Consider the following 21,905-nt stretch of genomic DNA (forward strand, 5'->3'; position numbering starts at 1 on the left):
GAAGTGGTATGTGTCCCAGGGGTGGGGGTGGGATACGTATATATAGGGATAGTTTTGTATCCTGTTCAGAGCACCACTCCCAGCTCTGTTACCTTAGCAAATGGTCTAATTCTCCAAACTCATTTCTTCTTCCTAGAAATGTGGTTTTTCCAGCAAGCTGGGTTATTTCTGAGATTCAAATATGTTATAAACTATGATAGAAAACTCTGCACAGTTGTCATTTTCATGTATCCCCTGCCTCATTAATGTCCAAAGGGTGTCCATATTCTAATAGAAGGGCCACATATTAAGGGTGGTGTTTCATTCATTCATTCATTCATTCCTTGAACCCATACTCTGTGCCATGCTCTGGGGGCCGTTGTTAGTGCAAGGAGCAGCGGATGTATTGGGGGGTCTTTTGAGGCAGCCCCCCCACACTGGAGGCCATCTCTAATTATGATGAATATCTCCCCCAGGGAAGTGGAGGACGTGCGTGGGGCCTGTGTGTCAAGTGTGCTGAGCCCACCCTGCTTCCCCAAACTTGTCAATGAATTCCTTTTCCGCTAGTATAAATGGAAGATCTGTTTGAATCTCTGTCGGGTGCATGTGGCCTAGTTGCCGGGGCTCCAGGGGCATGACAAACACCCGGTAGATTCCAGCCAGTGGGCTATGTGGGGCAGGCTCACCTGCGCACGCACGTGTGTTTGTGAGCCTCTGTGGTGGGGTGCCTGGGGGCGTGGGGGATGGCTGTGCCAGGGGGAATGCCTGCTGTCCCTGCCAGCCCCTGCCAGGGCCTGGGGACCCAGGGACTCACCAGGAGCCTCAGCCCATCTGTGTTCATGTCTTGCCACCAGCAGAACCCCTCTGCTACCTAATTCTTGCCTTAAAGGGCAAATCAGAGCACCTGGCACCTTTGGTGAGGCTGGTTCCCTGGGGGAGTCTGAGGGGGAGCCTATGTCCTTGGCTGTCCCAGAAAATACTCTCACCAATACTGACATGCCTGGCAATAAACACTTATTGAGCACTTGCTGTGTGCCAGGGGCTGTTTAAAACCCTTTTATCTGTATTAATACCCACTTAATTCTTACATCAACTATAAGAGGAAGGCTGTTATTGAGTGTTTCAGAAAGAAGAAAGTGAGGCACAGAGAGGTTATGTAACTTGCCTAAGATCACCCAGTAAGTGACAGAGCTGGACTTCAACCCCAGGTGACATGATGCTCAAGCTGGGCCACTCCCCACCAACCACTTCTGACCACTGGGCCTCAGGGGCTCAGGTCGTCCTCATTTTATTGAGCATGAACTTATACCCAGGGCACATAGTGGAGGAGAAGCTTGGATTTGAACTCAGCTCTGCTCGGTTCTGGGCAAGGTCGCCAGTCAGGCCTCTGCTCCATGCCTCCTCCACATTCGTCTGACACTGGCACTCAGGCAAGTTCTGTTGAGTGAAGGTTTGGGTTGTGGCAGATCCTGGGGGGAGATGGAACGATGTTGTGATCTAGAAGCAAGGCAGGGAGTTTGCCCATTGTCTGTTATCTACTGGATAGGCCATCTGTTTAAAAAATTTTTTTTTAAAAAAAGAGCCTTTTGGTTTTTTGACATATCTTCCAGTGGCTGCCCATCACTCTTAGGGTCATATCCCAAAGTCCTCCAGTGGCTGACAAGACCCTTCGAGATGTGCGTCTCCATGGCCTCTCTACCTGCCCTCCCTACCCACTCCCTGGCACTCTGAGCCTCAGGTACACTGTCCCTGTGCCACACTTCAGCTGGCTCAGCACGGGCCCACCTTGGGGCCTCTGCCCTCACTCACCCCTCTCCTAGAGCGCTCCCCTGACATATTCACATCACTTCCTGACGCTGTATTATGTGCTGGTCACTTTAATTTATTACCTATCTCCCTTGCCACCAGATGGGAGCAAGGACATTATCTGTTTAGGTTCCCCAAGAATCCCCAGCTCATAGCAAACTTCCTGGCACATAGTACATGCTCAATAAATACTTGATTGGATATTTAGCCAGCAGAGGAAATCATAGCAAACAGCACATTCAAGAGCCAGATATTTGGAGCCACACCTAGGGTCATAAGCCTCTGAGGTTGGGCCATCCGGAGCCGGGAGGAGTCTTGGTGTCCGAGGCCCCTGCACCAGCCCTGGTTCCTGGGATGAGAGAGGGGCTGGTGCTGGGGTGTACCAGGGGCCTCGTGGGCTCCTGCCTGGAGATGTGGCTTGCAGGGTCACTAACTGCTTGTGGATTTTCCTTGCAGAGGAAGGCATCAACCATGAGTGTAAGCTGTGCAACCAAATGTTTGACTCCCCGGCTAAGCTCCTCTGTCACCTCATCGAGCACAGCTTCGAGGGCATGGGCGGCACCTTCAAATGCCCGGTTTGCTTCACAGGTAAGGTGCCCAGCGTGTGCCTGGCATGTGGACCCAGGATTTCATGGGGGAAGCCCCATGGGATCAACAGACCAACTGCCCTGTCCCACTCCATGCAGAACTGTGCCCTCTGGCCTCTCCTCTCAGGCAGGTTGGGTGGCCCCCTTTCTCAGCCCTCTGCACGCTGCTGCTGGAAGTCCTTTGTCCACCTCAGCCTTGGCCCCTCTGTTGCAGTTTGCCCTTCCTGGGTTCCACATTTGTCTCTCTGAGCTGTGAGCTGTGTCCAGCACCAGTGGGGGTTCCCCCTTTACACGCTCCTAATTCCCCCTTCTCCCCGGCCTGCTCATGTGCCCTGTGCCTACCCAGGCTCCATCCGTGCTCCAGGCTGGAGGGGTCAAGGGCAGCTCTATCGGCCAAGTCCCCAGCCCCCAGACTGGCTGCTGGCCCAGGCGAGCGGCTGTCCCGGCCTGAGGCAAGTCTCGGGGGCTCTGCCGGCCCCCTCCTGCTGCCCAGATGGCAGCCGGTGTGCGTGGGGGAGCCTGGCCTTCCCTGCCTCCCCCGACATCTGCCGTCTGCCACTGCGGGAAGCCCACCCTGGGGAGAGCGCCTGGCGGGAGGGCATCTCTGAAGCGCTCACCTCCCAGACACACAGCTGCTTCAGCGCTGCCTCCTGTGTGCGCCCGGGGCTTGGGCTGCCTCAGGGACCCCTGCCACCGGGAAGCCAGGGCTATGACCTGCTCTCTGGCAGGCCTGGGGAGGGGGCTGTGCTGTGGGCCTCCCAAGAGTCCTGAAACACCCTGGTGCCTTCTTTCCTCTCATTCCAGGAGCCCCTGCCCATTGGCTCCCTTCTGTGGGCTGGGTGGGGGCTGGCATCGAGAGGCCCCAGCTGAGGGTCTGTCCATCCAGGACACAGGGGCCTCTGTGTGTGGGCCCAGGGATGCTGACAACAGCCTCAACAACAGAGTAGTAATTCTTGTGGGCTGATCAGCTTCTTGTCCCAGACACTGTGCTAAGCTTATTTAATTCAAATCTCAGCTCTGCCACCTGCTAGCAGTGGGACCTTGGACAAGTCATTTAAGACTCCTGATGCCTCAGTTTTCTCTTCTATAAAGTGGGGATAGCAACAGTGCCTGCCTTACAGGCCTGTAGGGGATTTGAGGAGCTCATACATCATCAGGTGTCTGGCAGAAGAGGAAGAGGAGGCCTAACTATGTACCAGCCCATCTTTTAAGCACTTGATGAGTATTAACCCACTCAATCGTCCCAGCCATCCAGTGAGGTACATACTATAATCTCCATTTTTCAAGAGGAAATGAAGCCCAGAGAAGTTAAGTGACTTGCCTAAGGTTGCACAGCCACTAAGTGGCAGAATTCAGCTTACCTAGCTAGAGCACCTGCTAGTCAGTGCTAATAATGTTCCCAGTAGTCCCCTGTTTGGCTGACTGTGCCCATGCCTGGGTGATCCCTCCTTCTGAGTGGTGTCGTGGGGTCATCTGCCACGGGTAGCCGGGCTGGTGTCCTGAATTTGGCCCCTGATGGCCATGTCTGTGTCCAGTCTTCGTCCAGGCCAACAAGTTGCAGCAGCACATCTTCGCCGTGCATGGGCAGGAGGACAAGATCTATGACTGCTCGCAGTGCCCACAGAAGTTCTTCTTCCAGACCGAGCTGCAGGTGAGGGCCCGCGTCACGGCACCTGCCCCTCCTGTGTTCATCGGCTTCCCCCATTGGCACTGGAGGTCATGGGGTTGAGCCAAGATGGTGGGGTCTTGTGTTGTGGGGCTGGAGCTGGTGGCTGCCCTCCTGGCTGTATGGCAGGGGATGTCAGCCCCTGGCCTCTGCTTGCCCGGTGTTCTCAGGAGAGCTGGACCAAAGCAGGCCCAATCTGGAGCAGGAGTCAGAAGGCTTACATGGTGGTGTTTGCATGGCAAGTCCCTTTGCCTCTTGGGGATCTCATTTCCCCACCTATATTGGTGATAATATTCGACTAAACTTTGGTTCTGTGACTAGTGGCCCATGTGGCCTGTGTGGCTGGGTCCTGGGGCTGTGAAGGGCCAGGAGCTGAGTCTGGGGCCTTGGACCCTTCAGCTCTACCCAGGAAAGCCAGAAAAGGGAGAACAATGGATGCCTGGTTGGCCCTAACTCAGAGGAAGGGGCTCCCAGGTGGGGCACTGTGGCCTGGACCAGCTTCTGCAGATGCTCATCCAGGTCTGTGGTAGCTGAGAGGACCCCTGTGAAGGGAAGCTGCTATGGTGGACCTCTCTGAGCACCTGCAGCCCTTTCCTGTGGTGTCCCATGGGCCCCTTCTCTTCTCACTTGTTACTGCTTCTCTGAGGACCAAGATCTGTGCTCAGGTGAAACTGCTTTCTCTCCCACTGGTTTTTGCAAGCACTTCTTGTAATGCTGGAGAGGTCACATGCCCACTAGAAATACCACACACACACACACACAGAAAAATCACGTATACACTATCCACAGTCAAGTAGCATCACACACACAAAGGGACGTTCCACACACACAGTTCCTACTACACGTGCGTACTCACAGAAATGTCATTTACGAATGTCATTTACACTACATACACACAAAGGAATATGCCACACACACAACATAACACTACACCTCCAAAGAGGACCACACTTGCATCCGCAGAAATACCATAAGTACACATGGATAGACTTGCCGAAAGACCACATACCAAGAATACCACTGTTATGAGTAAGGGTACAGGTTAGGTTATGCTGCGGTAGCAAACATCCTCTAGGTTTCTGTGTGCTAAAACAAAGATTTATGTGATATATCCAGGCAGGTGGCAGGGGAGGGACTCTTCATGATACTCAGGGACCTGGGCCCACAGAGTGTCTGTGTTTATCCATGTTTCTGAGGCAGGTAGAAGAGGGAGTGACTCACATGCCAGCTCTTCAAGCATCTGCTTGGAAATGACACACATCACTTTCTCCCACATCTTATTGGCCAGAGCAAGTCACGCGGCCAGCCCAACCTCAGAGGGGGCGAGGAAGGGAGTGCCACCCTCTGCCTGGAAGGAGAGGGGAGCTGGCATTTGTCAGCAGCACTGAGGACCTGCACACACTATTGGCCCACAAGTGTGCATTACGCACCCAGCAGCACCCTTCCCTCATAGCCATGCAAGTGCTATGTCTGCACTCTCCCACCGCCACCCACCTAGGGCAGAGCCATCAAGTCACTTGGGTGGCAGCAGCGGTGCCCATCTTCGGAGGCTGAACAGTGGCCTGTTGCAAGGTAGGCCCCTTCTCACCCTGCTGCAGCCCACCTGCACTGCCAGGCCTAGGCCTGTCCTATCTGTCCAGCTCGGACCTGGCCTCTGACCTTGAAGAGAGCCCTGGTGATTCGCTGGAAAGACTGTTCCTTTTCATCCTTCTGGCAGCCCCTTTGAGTTCCCGTAAGTTCTTGCATTGTCCGTGCAGCCTTCATTCTGCTCTCACAATGTGGGACAGAATTATGGATCCAGTTTTACAGACCCAAGAACAGAGAGGGTGTTCCACTTCCAAAAGGCCACCATTGAGTAGTGGCTGTGCCTGGGGCCCACTGCTGTTTCTCTATTGGTCCACAAACTGGGCCTGCGCCTGTGAGCCCAGGGGATGTGATGGGACAGCTAGGAGTCAGTGCCAAAGGGGATTGGTGCCAGTGCCTGCCTCGCCTGCCTTCCGGGAGGCCTCCTTGCTCGAATGCTGGCTGTGTGTCTTTTCTCCCAAGTGCAGTGTGCACAGCCTGCCTTCCCTACCTGCCTTACCTGCATGGCCCAGCTACCAAAATAGGCCCTGGGTCCCCTGACAGATGAGGCTTTTTATAGCTCAACAGCAAAGGCTTTTTAAAAAACCATTGGTGCGTATAAACTGTGATTTACTTAGACTGGACTTGCTCAGCCCCTGCCTGGTCCTCCTACATTGTCCTGGACACCAAGAGAGGGGTGACTGATGTCTTCTTTGTTGGCTTTAAGATTTTTCCCAGAGCAGTTTCCCAGTCCTGCCTTCTTCGAGTGTTATTGGCATCACTGTGCCATAGGCCAACCTCACAAATGCAGAACTGTAGGGAAGCTGCCGGTTTCAAACTGGGTCTCACTTCAGTGCCACCTGCCTTGGGCTCTGGACCTCACCTGACGCTAGAATGGTTCATGGGAGCTGGTGGTTTCTTGGATCACCCTGTTAACCTTTAAGTCAGATTCTCAAGTGATGAGAACCTCACTAAATTACATCCCTAACGAGTCACTATTTTCTGCAATTAATGATTTTAATTAGAGACCATTTAAATGTGGAAGTGTAGCAATGCCAAATCTATGCAAATAAGGGTTTTTGTTAAGGAAGCTGAATAGCAATTTTCTGATTTTCGAGAAGAGGGTTTTTCAGGCATTCAAGTTTTCATTGTCATTACAGCTGGGGCTGAAAGCCCTGGTTGGGTGGAACAGGCAAGTGTGATATTTCCCTGGGATGACTTTTGGGGGTTTTGGTGGGGCAGTAGGAAACAAGGCCTAGCCAGTTTCTGCTCTTGCTGGGATCTTGACTGGTCCTCATGGCCGTATTTCATTTGAGGTCATGCAGGGAGACTTGGGGAAACCAGTGTTTGCAGGTGCAGGGACTATGGGTGGAGAGGTCTTGAGAAAATTCGAAGTTTGGGATTTAGCTCCTTGTAGGACTGAGAAGTGCTGTTGTGGGGATAAAAGTATTGGAGATAGGATTGGACCCTGATAGGCTTGGTCTGTGTCAGCAATGATATGTCTACCTCCAAAGGGAATGTTTTCTCAGGATGCATTAACAGGAGCTGCCAGGATGAGGGAGGTATAAGTCCTCTATGATTCTGAGTTCAGCTGGTTCTGCCCAGAAGACTGAGATTAATTCAAAGGACTTTGGGCAGACTGGGACACGTTCATAACTGTGATAAGGAGCATGAAAGGGAATTAAGCTTTGCTGTTCGTTCGTTTAAAGCATTATGTGGAGGGCCCACTCTGCTAGGCACCAGTTGTAGTAACTGAGAAGACAGTGGAGAGCAAGACAAAGGAACACCCACAGGGCCTGCATTCTGGAGAACAGATAGACGTTTTCCAGTAATGGTCAATGACATACAGAAAATAAAACCAGTATGATGGGGGAGGGGTTACACACTTCTTGGTGAGTGTGGTCAGGGAGGGCCTCTCTGAGCAGGTGGCATGTGAGCTAAGGCCCGGATGACTGGGCGGCAGAAGTGTGTGGAAGGGAGCCATGAGTGCAAAAGCCCTGTGGCCAGCATGAGCTAGTGTATTGTTAGGACAAAAGAAGGCAGAGTGCCGTGGGAACACGGTGAGTGGGGGGAAGGGCATGATGGGGAGAGGCAAATGGAGCCCAGATCATGGCAAAATCTATAGGACAGAGAAGGAGTGTGGATTTTATCCCCATTGTGATGGGAAACCAAGCAGAGGACAGATATTATCTGGTTTACACCCTGAATCAAAATTTAAGAAGCTTCCTTTTGAAAAACACTGTTGAGAACGAAAAGTCACAGACTAGGAGAAAATATTTGCAATAATGGAGCAGGGAGGGAAATAGAACAACTGAAAAATGAGCAAAAAACTTTTGACAGACATCTCACCAAAAATGTACGTCATTAGTCATTAGGGAAATTAAAACCACAACGTGATGCCATATGCACCTATGAGAATGACTAAAACAAAAACAAAAACAAAAACCTGACAATACCGAGAGCTGGCAAGGGTGTGGAATGATTTGAACTTTCATACATTGAAGGTGGAAGTGCTAAGTGGTACGGCCACAAAACAAAATAGTTTGTCAGTTTCTTATAAACACTTACCATATGATCCAGCAATCCCAGTCCTAAGTGTTTACCCAAGAGAAAGGAAAACCTTCACTCACAAAAAAACTTCTACATGAAAGATGGTAGCAACTTTATTTGTAATAGCCCCAAGCTGGAAGACCCTTAATTGTTCCTTACCTGGTGAATGGGGAATAGATATGGTGAGGTGGTACATTCATACAGTGGCTACTACTCAGTAATAAAAAGCTTCTGCAGATGCATACAACATGGGTGAATCTCAAATGCCTAGTGAAAGAAGCCAGACTCAAAAGGCCCCGTGCTGTATGATTCTATTGATATGACATTCTAAAAAAAAAAAAAGACAAAATATATCAGAAGAGAAAACAGGCCAATCATTGCCGGGGGCTAAGGGTGGGGGGAGGGGAGAAATAGGGGAGACGAAGCAAGCTTTTTCTAAATACTTGCACACCATCCTCCCAGAAAAACCACCCAGGCCGTGTGCTAGTCTGAGGATCCAGTCTGGCCTCAAGGAGCTTCCAGGGATTTGTTCTGGGTCTATTTAACCAGGAGAAGACTTGGATGGGTTGTGGTAGAAATACAGGGACAATTGTCTTCAAGCATTTAAGCTGTGTAGTTTGGAGGGGTTCTTGGCATGCTTCAGGTGCCCCAGGGCTTTTGGTAGTGGGCAGAAACTCAGGATGTAGATTTTGGTCTTTGATAATCATGGTTCAGGCATTATTCTGGAGTTAGCTCATGAAAGAATGGGAATTAAATTGTAGGGACATAGGAGTGGTTTTTGGATGCCAAGAGCAAGAAGTGACATTGGATTTCCAGCAGCCCTATTCCCAGGAGCCAAGTATCACTTAAACAAGGCTGTGACACCATCTTCTCTGAGGATGGCTGGTCCTTGCCTTCTGCCTCTTTCTGACTTGTGCTGTGTTCTGTCTGCTGCCTGACTTTCTGGGCTCCTCTGTACAGGGAGGAAGGTGGCCAGTACCACCACAGCTCCTGTCAATTCTGCTGAAAGAGACACACTAGGTATTTCAACAGAGGGGATTTAGTATGGGGATTTGGTAGCTGGAAGAAACACCCAGGAACTTCAGAGATAGTGACCACAGGTAGCAGCCAGCCCTTAGGCAAGAGGTTCTAGATCCTGGAGAGGGAATCTGATAGTTGAGCATGTCAGCTGTCCACCCCTGCTCCAGGGAGCTGTGGCTGGTGGTGGGGCCAAACAATACAAACCAGCAGGTCAAGGGCACTGCTTGGGGAAAGGGAGCATGGTCTGCGTAGACTCCACCCATATCCACCACGTGGAAAATCTGTCTAGAACTGGAAGGTGGTGAGGTCCTTGTCACTAGGGGTTTGCAAACAGTGCACTTGTCTGAAATGCTACAGAGGGCACAGGTGGGAGCACAGTCTGTGAGAGTGGCTCTGTATTTGAAGCCTTGCTCTATAATGTACCAGCTGTAGGCCTTAGTTTCCTTATCTGTAAAATAGGGGTGTTAATAGTTCCTACCTCATAGTTATGTTGTCTAAGGTGTTTGGCACAGTGGCTGGCACGTAGGAAGAACACACTGTAAATGCTGCCTGTTATTATTATTAGCATTTACTTTTTAGGCAATTTGAGGATCAGATAGCTGTTTAGGGTTCCCTCCAATTAGAGTTTGCTATCATTCCACCATCTCTGGCCTGAGTTTGAACAAAGCATGACTCTGAATCCTTCCCTCTGTGGCATCAGCCAAGCCTCAAGGCTGTGGGCATAGGAGACCCCACATCGGGGCACGGGGAGGAGCTGAGTGTCCAGAGTAGTGAGGCGAGGTGGAAAGGGCATGTGGTGGGAGCCAGAGAGCCAGGGCTTCAGGTCCCCCTGCCTCCACTTCTACGAGTGTTTTGGCCTGGGGCCTTTGCTCTGGACCCTGCTTCCTTCGGCTATGCCCCAGGCTTGGTGGAGGGGGTATGTAGATTTGATTGGGGGTGTGAGACAACCCCACAAATGTCAGGGCTGTTGGCCTTGCATTTCCAGCCTGAGGCCTCAGCAGATGAAGGCCTGGGGCCCTGTCAGCCCCTTGCCAGGGGTAAGCTGACCTGAGGGGAGGTGGCAGCCTCTGCCCACCCAGCCCAGCTGTCTATGGATCCTCGTGAGCACCTCTGTGGGCATGGATGGTGCCTCCCTGTCCTCTTCCTAAGAGCCTCACTGCATCCCATTCTTCTACACATGAGAGGAGTGTGTTACTGACCAGCCAGACAGGGCTAGGCTTTGATGGTGGACAAGCTCCTTCGAAACCAGACAGGGAGCAGTTATGACAGCCTCCCCATGGCTCTGTCCTGCGGGCCAGGCCCTGTTCGAAGCACTTTGCATGGGTCATCTCAACACTCATCCCCACTTACAGATGTAGAAACCGAGACTCTGAGAGGTTAAGTAATGTGCCCAGGGTCACTAGCAAATGGCAGAGCCACATGCAAAGCCAAATTGTCTTTGCCACCAAAGCAAACAGAAACCCTCCAAAGTTTAAATAAATTGCCATTTATATGAGCTAATAGATTTAAATGAGGCCTGCAGTGCTGAACTATAAAAAGCCTTTGTTGTCAGGGGACCCAGAAACTATTTTAGTAGTTGGGCCAAGCAGGTAGCACAAGTGGCAGCAACAAGGGATGCGAGAAAATCTGTTCCTGGTGAGCCCAGGTGGAAACACCATGGGGCTGTTCTGCTGGGAGCCAGGCCTGGGCACAGTCAGCATTTGCGAGACTGGAGCTTGAGGCCAGGACCCTGCAGACCTTCTTGCTTGCAAATGAGCAGGAGGATGGGGTTGGCTCAGGCTGGGCTTGGGGAGAGAAGGATTAGTTCCAGTTGTAGAGACGCTTCTGGGTGCTGCCACCTTCCTCTGCTTTATGGCAACCTTGGACTTGCTTGCTGCTGTCAGTCGGGTTGGAGCCATGTGCTAGAGAAAGGTTTCTTTAAAGGTGGAGCTTCTAGCATCCTGGAGCTAGTGGGGCTGGCCTGCCTGGGCACTTTCTAGTTCACGGCAGGCACACATGCACACACACAGACCTCCTTGATAGTCCCGGGCTGGGGGAGTGGTGGGCCTACTTCAAGCCTTGGAATCTCAACTCCCTCATTGACAAAGCCAGGGGCTGCAGGAAGCGATTCCATGAGCCGTGCCCGCGGTGGCAAAGCGGCCAGCCCGGTGTTGAGCGGGCACATTTAAAGGATTAACTCACGCTGTTTGCTTGTGTGTGTCTAATCATGCCGCTTCCAGCTAAATGATTACAATTGATTAAAAGCAGAGCTAGGTATTCTAACAAGCAACCCGGAGCCCTTCCGATGGAGCGAGCCGGGCCCTGCCAGGCTTGATCCTGGTCCCCAGCCAGGGGGAGGGCTCTGTGTGCCAAGGCCATGGTCTGAGTGCCCTTGAGACCCTTCCTTCCCAGCCTTTGAGAACATCTGGTTCAACCCTTTCCCTGATTCCATTATTCATTTAACACACATTTACTGAGTACCTACTCCCAGTGCCATTGCAGGGGCCAAGGACAAAGCTGTGAACAAGGAGACAGGGCCCTTGTTCTCGCAGAGCTGGCATTCTGTGGGAGATGCTGAGATAAGTCAGGAAATACATGAACTAGGTGGTTTGAAGACAATGAAACACTGTGTTGTGACGGCAAGTGGTGTGTGTGTGTGTGTGTGTGTGTGTGTGTTGGAGCAGGGGTAATGGAATGTTCAGGATGGCAGATTGGATGGGGTGGTCAGGAAAGGTTGGCACTTCAGCCAAGTCCTGAGGTTGAGAGGGAGCCAGTGGGGGAAAGGCTGTGGGCTCCTGCAGGAAAGGGAAGAGCTGGTGCCAGAGTTCTGGGGCACAGACAGATTTGGAGGTGTTCAAGGAATGGAAAAAATGCAGTGAGGCCGGGATGACAAGCAAGATGCAGCCACGTCCTTGCTTGCTGCACCTGGGCTCACTTGGCTTCACCCGCTCAGCACGATCAAGGTGGGTGCTTCCAGGACACACGTGCTCCTGCTCAGTCCTGCTCTCAAAGGAGCTGTCCCTTCTTTCCATGCTTCAGCCCAGCCCAAAAGGTCCCTTCTCTGAGAAGCTCCCCTGATTCTCCCTCCTTTGTCTTCTCCAGCCCTTGGTTTAAGCCCCTGACCCCCTTACAATATGGATTGTAAGTATCAATGTCTACACCTGACTTCCCACTCAAATGTGAGTTTTCCTGTGCCATCCATCCATTCATTTGTCCATCCATTACTGTATATTTTACTCTATTTTTTTGAGCTCCTAGAAAGTAGGAAAGAGAATCCAAACAAGAAAAGCAGATTCTGGAAGCCTATTTAAAAAAATTCCTGGTCTTTATAAGATGGGTAACCGAAGAGCCAGTTTCCTTGCCTCTTTGTGCTGTGGCTGTCAGATCCAGCCAGATAATTATAACTAATAATAATTAAAAATTAAAAGTGCTCTAGGCACACACTTAGCATTTGACTCTTTGGCTGCACTTTCCGTGAGTAGCAGTATCTTTCTCTTCCTGCTTTAAAGACAGCCTAGGCCCTGCCACCCTCACATTGCAGAGAGAGCTGCCCGGCTATGCTTGGCCTTAGGGGTGGCAGAGAGAGGTGCCTGGGGACAGCCAGTGGTGGTTTCAGGGAGTGAAACCCTGTGGCTTGCACTGGAGCCAGACACTCAAGAGGCCACAGCCCAGGCAGGGCTGGGGCTTGACTGACTACTGCCCCTCCCCCCAGGGAGCCCCTTCCCCCATTGTTTTCTATTGCAGATATTGTGCCTCTCTGGGCTCAGTTTCCTCTTCTGTTAAATGGGGTAAGACCACTGCCTTGGTGTGGTGTGAAGATCAAGATTTCACGTGTGTGAAGTACTTCAGAGCGCTTAGAATATAGGGTCCCTGAGGGTACCTGTGGCACATTTCCAGCAGTCCCTTTGTGTTTCCTGCCTTTCCCACCAGGGCAAATAACCAGAGCCCAGCACAGCCTGAATTCTGTTAAACGTGGCAATGTGGTGAGGCAATGTCATGCCACACTTGGGGTCCCACAGCTGGCTTCATCTTCCAGCCCTGCTACCGATCAGCTCTGTGACCGTGAGCAAGTCCCTGACCTTCTCTGGGCCTCAGGAGACTGGGGCTAATGACAGTCTCTTTTTGGGTATTGGGGGTGCCCCCAAAGCCCCCAGCACTGGGTCTGGCTCAGAGTCAAGGCTTGGCAAGTGTCAGCCAGTGTTGTCATTGTCATTGTGACAGTGGTCTGGGTGCCCGTGGGCCTTCAATTCACTCCTTCATTAACTCATTTAATCAATCATGTGGGGATGTGCCCAGTCTAGCCCACAAGTGTTTACTGAGCACCTGCTATGTAACCAGATGTATGCAGCTGGCAGCTGCTGGAGACACACAGAGGTACAGACTAAGTCCCTCATGTGTTGCAGGGAGTGGAAGAGTAAACTAATAAGGACAAACAGAATATTTCTCATATGTTTGTGGAATATAATATGACATTGCATCCTAGCATAGCAATCATGTCATATACTAAAAATAACATAATTACTGCACACAACGGAACACAATTGGGTCCGCATGTGACATGACATGGGTATCGTGGACCCTGGGCTTTGCTCCTTGCTCGATGTAAGTTACTGTGTCACCAGGCATGGTCAGTCTGTGTCTCTGAGCTTGGGTTTATTAACTGTCGGGTGGGACAAGGCCTTTCCCGCTCACAATAAAGTGTGTATCGTCATTGTTGTTACTGCCGCCAGCACTTGGGGTGGCCAAGTCTCCTGAAGGGACATATGTGGCAGTTCAGAGAAGTGGACATTGACAGTGCTCCCTGTCCTCAGAAGGCCCAAGACATGGGCCTGAGCTCCTTGCCCCAAAGCAGTCAGAATGAGACCGCATTTCCTGAGTACTTACTGGGAACCTGATGGCAAGCTCTTCACCTGTGTAGTCTCATTGGGACCCTACATGTGAGTTTGATCTCCTTGTCATAGATGGGTAAACTGAGGCTCCTCACATCCACACAGCTTCTGGGGCAAAGCTGTGAGTCCTGACAGGAGTGTGTGTTCTCAGCCCCTGGGCTAGGCAGAGGGGTGAAGAATCCTCTGAAAGCCCGAGGAGGCCAGGGGAGGTCTCTGGGTGCTGGGGCGGGTGGCAGGCAGGCCTCACAGTAAGGCCAGAGTTACAGAGGTTCAGGTGGAGGCCATGCACCGCTCCCAGGACATGAGTCTGTCGCCACTCTGGGCAACCCTGGGTGAGCGTTGGCTGCCCCGTTGTCACCACAGAGAGGAGCAGGGGAGGAACGGGCGTCCGAGGGGTGGTGTTAAAGCAGAATCCTTGCCCAGCTGTGCTCAGATGCCCTCCTGAGCCCCAGGGGTCAGCCCGCCTGAGCCATGAAGTGTGCAGAGGCCCAGGTGGGGACTGGGGGGGGGCCTGAGGCTCAGCTCCGGGCAGAGATGGCACTTGGAATCAGCCTCAAGCTGCCTGTCTGCCCACTGGAGCCTGTCACTCATGCCCTAGGGCGGGGGGCCAACCAACTTTCGAGGGGCACCATGCCATCGTGACAGATGGGCACGGGGGAGCCGCCGGGAGCTGCCAAGAGCCTCAAGCCGGCGGCCATTGTGTGTGTGGCGAGCCCAGCCCCTCACCGGTGCTACCCCAGCCAGGACCAAATGCCTTCAGTTTCTTAGTAACAATGACAATACCAATAACAGTAGGCGTCACGTTGCTTCATCGTCGACAGAGGTCTGCTCTGTACAAAGCCCCACCCCACATTGACTTAGACAAAGAGCCCGCCAAGGACAGAACAGGAGAGACCTGAGCATGGGGGGGCCAGAGGGTGTGAATCTCAGAGTTGGCCTCCCCCCCCTCACCTGGATGACAGGCCACTCTGAGGGTTATCATGGGGAGGCAATTAAATGTTTGTGAATCACCGAGCATGGTGGCCAGCTCCCCAGGCAGGCCTAATGGAGGGTGGCAACACCGGGGTAGAATTGGGAGAGTTGATGTCAATATTATTGTCCCACTTTCACAGATGCAAGGGACAGGCTCAGAGGGGTTCAGCCACTCGATGTCAAGCCACCCCGCTGGTAAGTGGCAGAGCTGAGCCTGCAACCCTGGTGGCAAGAGGCAAGGAAGAGGTGGGAGAATAGTACCAACAGCAGCTACCGGCGCTGTGCGGAGCCTTTTGCACCGATTATCCTCTTTTATCCTCAGGGCAATTCTATGGAGCCAGTGCTGATATGATTTCCACTTTACAGATGCGGAGATGGAGGCACAGCCAGGCAGTCTGGTTCCATCCAGAGCCTGAGCACCCAACCCTTGCCCCAATACCACAGGCAAGCATTTTTATGTTATTGAGCCCTGTTCGTATTAAAAGTGCCTCTTGATACAACAGTCTTCCCAACTTGTTGGGAGTAGGGCTGGCTGCCTCCTGCCAGGATTCCGGGGTCTGGCACAGCTGGGGGTTCTTGGCCCCCATCAACTGATGGAGGAGACCAGGGTGCTCTCGGTGGAAGCCTGGGTTGCAGTCTTTGGTCAAGCAGGAACAATCACTAATGACATTTAGAAAGAAATTAATGATGAGAAATGCAAGTTGGCATTTCGGGAGCACCAGTCAGCAGCCGTGTGCCAACACTCACAGGAGAGGTGAGGGGGTGGGGGCCAGGCTTGGAGCGGGGAGGGAGGGGATGGCAGAAAATTAATTTTGCTGTGTCAATAATGGACGTAGCTCCACTCGCTCTGCTTCTAAAGTTTAGACAAAATCAAACATGGATGGGCTAGAGCTTGTCCAGGGCTGCAATGAGATTCACTCTGTGGCTGTAATATGGGTGAGGGCAGGTGACAGTTTCAGTTTGGAGTCTCCCTGAGGTGGCACGAGGGGACAGCAGGGATGGGAGGTGGAGGGCAGGGGACAGCGAGAGGGAAGGAGGCGGTAGTCTTAGGACTGGACCATTTGGGCTCGAGTCCAAGTACCAGCTAGATGATTTAGCAAGCTGCCTTGCTTTTCTGAGCCTCAGTTTCTTCCTCAGTAAAATGGGGACAATTGGAAGAAGTAAAGACAGTATATGAAGAGCAGGTAGCCCTGTTTCTGGTACATAGTAGGAGCTCCATACACGGTAGTTGTTACCATATTTCACAGACGTATTTTCAGAGGCACAACTTCTCTCCTTAGAACGTCTCTTATGTTGGAATACCTCATTTTTGTGTTGTGGTCATATTATTTTGGTTCATTGTGATACATCAAAGATAGGAGCATCTTATACTGTTGGGGGTCTTATAGAATAAATAAAATATGGTATTGGTGGGAAATACAGTGGAAGGTGAGGAGGAAGCAAGATGCGAACTTGGGACAGGAAGTGTGGTTCTCAGTGGGATAAGGGAGCGTGCCAACCTCTCCCTCCCTTCAGCTGCAGCCAGAATAATCCCACCAAGTCTCCTCTCACACAGGGGAGAAGGGACACACCCAGGAAAAGTCACTATTACTGTGACATTGAACATTGTTTCAGTGGAAAGTGAAAACTCACCCATGGTGAAGGGATTGTGGAACCTTTAAATAGTTGTCTTTATTTCAAAACAGGGAGATTTCTCATAATTACAATGGCTATTATTTAACTAGTGCTTATTAAGTGCCAGACATTGTTCTTAGCACTTTTATACATTAAAACATTCAGTTCTCACAATGCCTCTATTATTAAGATGAGGAAACTGAGGCACAGAGAGCATAACTATCTCCCAAAGGCCACAGAGCTGGTCAGTGCTGGACCCAGGCCACCAGCCTCAGATTCTGTCCTCTGTACCACTTCACTAAATGGCTGGATTTCTTGATTTTTCTACAAATCAGGCCTGGCAACCCCTGGACTGCAGTCCTTTGTGGCAACAGTCAGCTGCCCCTTTTGGACACACGATGTGCTCCTGGTTCAACACAGCCTGCACCTGATCTACCTTACCTGGTTCCTTACCCACCTGGACTCTGAGTTGTGGCCCCCATTGAAACACTTCAAAGTTTGCAAATATTATCTCATTAGTACCTCAACAACCTGGGGCCACTAGAAGTGCTCTTTGCTTTCACCATTTTGCAGACCTGAAAACTGAGGCTTGGGACATGGGCATCAAAGTAAGAGGCTGGCAGGGAGAAGGAGGACCATGGTGGGAGTGGGGAGTGTATTCCACCCATTTGGGTTTGAGCGTTTGAGCAGGGGAGGCAAGTGGGGCTCCCTGCACCCCTGCTCAGCAGCCAGTCCCCCTGCTGAAGTCAGACCTGGACGCACAGTCCAGACAGCTGCACCCCTGACCTGTGACATCATCTTTGTCTGCCCCATCTTTGCTTCTGAAGCTGCCACATCAGAATTGTGGGATCATTGTGTTTTTGAGCTGACAATGATGGCAAAGCCTGTAGTTAAGTTATGGCAGTAGTAAACGTCTGTGTAGCATTTTATGTGTTGTAAAACCTTTTGCATGTGTTATCTAACTTGAAGCTCATAACAAGACCATGAGGTACTTATTATTAGTTCCACTTCTAAGGTGAGTGGGACTCAGTCTCTAAGTACAAATGAATACTTAGAGGAGTGAAGTGACTTGCCTAGGGTAACAGAGGTAGTAAGTGGCCAGGGCAAGTTTTGAATTCCAAAGCCCTTGTCATCTTATCAACCCACTCATGCTCCTATCCACTTACTTATCCATGCATTCCTCTTTCTCCCACCATCCATCTATCCATCATGTACCCATTTTTCCATCTATCCATCACCTATCCATCCATTCATCTGTCATCCATCCATCCATCTATCATTCATTCATCCATCATCGATCCATCTATCATTCATTCATCCATCATCTATCCATCCATCAATCATCCATCCATCCATCATCCATCCATTATCCATCCATCCATCCATCCATCCATCCATCCATCCATCCATCCACCCATCCACAATTCATCCATCTATCATCCGCCATCCACCATCCACCATCCAACTCTCCATCCAGCTACACGTCCATTCACCATGGTCATCCATCAGTACTGAGTGTGAGGCATGTGCCAGTAACTACACAGCTTTTATGACAACTTCCTCATATGCTCTTAATTCTACATTTAACTGATACCCATCCTTCTCCCCTCTTTAAAACTGTGCATGGACCTACACACACACAAACACACGCCCCCCCCCCCACTCTCACACGCATACATACCCCTCTGGTGAGCTGAGTGGGATGGGACAAACTGGGGATATAGATGATTCTAGGTTTGCCTCATGGAAACTGGTGAGTTCTGCCTGCTGGGGAGAGGGAAGGCATAGGGCAGACCCACTTGGTCATGGAAGGGCAGGTATGTGGGCAGTGACGGTGTGCCCACAGGTTGGTTGGAGGCTGAGTATGTGTGAGAGGGCAGACGAGGCATTTCAGGCTGGGCCACAGTGTTCTCCAGCCCATCAGTGGGACCAGCTTCCAAGGAGTGGGTGGCCTTTCTAGGTGGTAGTGATCACCCTTTCTTTGCCCTTCACTGCGTGCCCGGCTGGATTCCTTCTCTGGACTGGCAGGGGTGTACATCTACGTGTTTCATGAGAACCATCGCGATCATAAAATGTAATTGGTCTCAGCTGCAGTTTTGATCACTGGTGCATGCACACAATTCATCACAGCAAATTAGGTCCATCTTCAGAACTTCTGGCCTTGCAGCCTGGGGGTCCGTCAGCAAGGGGGGCTGGGCAATGTGGGCTCCCGAAGCCAGTGTGGGGGGTGATGGGCCCTGTTTTCTGAGGAGGACCACCTTCAGAATATCTTCCAGAACAGTTCTTCTGCTGGAATTAATTTTACAGAAATTTTGAGGATGCAGTAAAGTTTTCCTTTTAACAAAAATTTAGAAGAAAGTGGAAGTGGATATGGTCAAAGTGCTCATGTATCATTTACAAATCCTAAAAGCATTGGGCTAGTTCAGGGACCTGAACATATGTGTTTCGTATAATTAGTGACCGTATGACCTTGATTTTCCAGTACAGCCCTGATTGCAAGTGTTCTGTCCCAGCTATTGGCTATCTGTCCTGATTTTTGTTTGTGAAACATGATGATTCCATGTGGTGCTGGGTTTACTCATCACATTTTTGGTGAATAAATATTTAAAGTCATAAAGACCTGCAAAGAGTCAGAAAACATCAAAGGGAAAAATTCCTTCCCCCTTTAGTTTTTTCCAACATGGCAAAATGTGTAATGTGTGCAGGTGTGCTTCGTGCCCACCTTCCTGCCTCCTAGCTCCAGTGCCGGAGGAAACGCAGATACTCCCTTACAGCAGCATTTGGAAACTATCAAGGCCCTGTCCCCTGGACCTGTAAGTCACTGAAGGTGAGGCCTCTCCGCAGCATGCCTCAGACCTCTGGCAGGGGAAAGAGCCCTCATGTCCATAGCCCCCCTGAGGTCTTCTGTGCTTCTGTGGCCTGGCATTGGGTGCCACGCTGCTGACAGTAGCACTTGGTTTGGGCATCATAGATGGAGCCTCTTACAATATGGAGATGGACAAGGTCTTGCAGCCAATGCCAGCTAGTGGTTGGCAGGTGGCACATTGTCCCCTGGATGCTGCAGCTTCCTCCTCCCCAGCCGAGGACTCCACAGGCTGCTATGGTCAGTGCATCTTCCACCCTAGAACCAGAGACATGAGGGTGGCAGCCCCGGAACAGCACAGGTGCCTCAGCTGTCGGTGCAGAATGTGGCCTTGTCTCCCTCCCACCTGCCCTGCTTACTCTGTAGGATCCGGCCCACTTTGTTTTTAATTGTGCTAAAATATACATAACATTTACCATCTTAACCATTTTTAAGCATACACTTGACATTGTTGTGTAACCATCATCACCATCCATCTCCAGAACTTTTTCCCAAACTGAAACTCTGCACCCATTAGACAATGACTCCCCATCTCCCACTCCTGTAGCCCTGGCACCCACCATTCTACTTTCTGTCTCTATGAATTCAACTATTCTAGCTACCTCGCATAAGAGGAACTATGTGATATTTGTCCTTCTGTAACTGGCTTATTTCACCTTCCACGTTGTCCTCAAAAGATCCCTCTGACTTTTAAGAAAAAAACTGTAACATGCCCTGGGCAGGGTGGGGCAAGGGGCAGGGAGGAGGGGGACACTACATTTCTTTCTCTCCTCTCCCTGAGCCTGTTCTTGGAGGCTTGGCTTTGCTGCAGTAGCTGGCAGACTGTCGTTTCAGAAAGACTCGTTCAGTTTTTACAAAGTTCAGGGTCTGCACCAACCCTAGGGGTCAAGGGAGAGCTGAGAGACCAGGTCCCTGTCTCGTGGAGCTCTGGCATGGTGAGGGCAGCTGACCATGGCGGGTGAACAACCAGGTCGTTGCGGTTGAGGAAAGTGCTGGGAGGAAACCTCTGTGGGTGCAGAGCCAGGCTATGACGTGTGGCCACTTATCGGGTGGGCAGGGGATGGCATCAGATGAGAAGAAGCCCTGGGAAAATCAGGGCATGGGGGAGTGTTCCAGGCAGCAGGAGTGGCCGCTGGGAGGGCTGGGGGTGGGGGTGGGGGGGAAGGAGTGGCATGTTGGGGGAACTGGCAGAAGGTGGTTGAGGCTGTGGGCCAGCAAGCCCCAGGTCTTGTAGGGCTCTCTGGGCCATGGTCAGGGGTCTGGATTTGTTCTGGTTGTGGTTGGGACCCATTGTGTGTTTAAGCAGAGATCTTTCTACGTCCCTGCCTCCTTGAGGAGACGATCTGGACTGTGCTTCTCACAGGCACTTTGTTTTCTCAGCTTTCCTTTGCCAGGAAGGGGGTGCTTCAGATGAGCCCTCGGGTCACTGGCAGATAGGGGTTGTTAGAGGGGTCCCAGCAGTGGTGTGAGCATGGGGCAGGTTAGCCACACAGTGTGGGGAGATAAAACGCCAAAATTACAATGACCAACTTCTGAACCACTTGGAAGCACACTGTCAGTGTAAAGATTGTACATGTATGTGTGTATGTGGAGGGGGGCGCGTGGGATTGTGGGGTATCCGTGCTGCGTGTGTGCATGTGGGATTGTGGGGTGTAAGAGAAAGAGAGAAGGGTGGGGTGTCAATGAGCACGTGTGTGTGGGATTGTGGGGTACCTGAGAGAGAGAGCGCGTATCCGTGAGCACACGCACGTGTGGAGTTGTGTGCAGGAGGTGAGAGGAGCCCTGCCTCGCTGCACCGCTCTCATGAGCACCCCAGGGGCTATCTCCTGCAGCGCCTGGCTCTCCCCTTCTCTCCCATGGAGCACTGTGGGAGAGGGACGGGAAGACTCTCAAGTCCTTTGAAAGCCAGGAGGGTGTGGGGGGATAATTGCGACTCAGAGTCTGAAAAGGTTCTGTGGCAGACTGTGCTGGTCTCTCCAAGTGGGTGAGGCACAGCCCGGAGACAGCAGCTCTGGGGAATGAGAAGCTTCTAGTCTCCCCGCATGCTCCTCAGTTTCCCAGGCATGATGGCACCTGGCACAGCCCAGAAACACGAGGGCCGGCAGGGCAGGACCTGCCCACACAGCACCTGAGCTATGCGAATGGTTCTGCCTCCACAGAATGTCACTTTCTACCCTCCCTTCTCCTCTTTAAAACATGACTGTGCCAAGACCCACCTCCCGCCCCCTCAGGCGAGGACGCTAAATAAGGCCTGTTAAGTGTTTGGAGTATCTTGAGGCCCTCACAGACACCAGAGGCCTCAAGCTGATGCCTGGGGCCACATTTGACCTGCAGACATGTTTGATTGACTTGCATAGTGCCTTAAACCTTGAGACAGTTCATATTAAAAAAAAAATCTAGATTTCCAGTTTCCTTAC

The 21,905-nt window shown here is 51.5% G+C and overlaps 1 protein-coding gene across 6 annotated transcripts in view; it reads left to right on the plus strand.

The window, feature by feature from the left end:
• Positions 1-21,905, plus strand: part of ZNF423 (zinc finger protein 423) — a 325,449-nt gene that overhangs the window by 293,714 nt on the left and 9,830 nt on the right. For all 6 annotated transcript variants that reach the window (XM_063110329.1, XM_063110335.1, XM_063110333.1 and 3 more), the window contains 2 exons: positions 2,242-2,373; positions 3,908-4,023. In XM_063110329.1, the coding sequence (XP_062966399.1) occupies positions 2,242-2,373; positions 3,908-4,023 (248 nt within the window). The remainder of the gene's footprint in view (positions 1-2,241; positions 2,374-3,907; positions 4,024-21,905) is intronic.

The sequence above is a fragment of the Cynocephalus volans genome, chromosome 10 (assembly GCF_027409185.1).
Source record: "Cynocephalus volans isolate mCynVol1 chromosome 10, mCynVol1.pri, whole genome shotgun sequence".
In the NCBI taxonomy this organism is placed as follows: domain Eukaryota; kingdom Metazoa; phylum Chordata; class Mammalia; order Dermoptera; family Cynocephalidae; genus Cynocephalus; species Cynocephalus volans.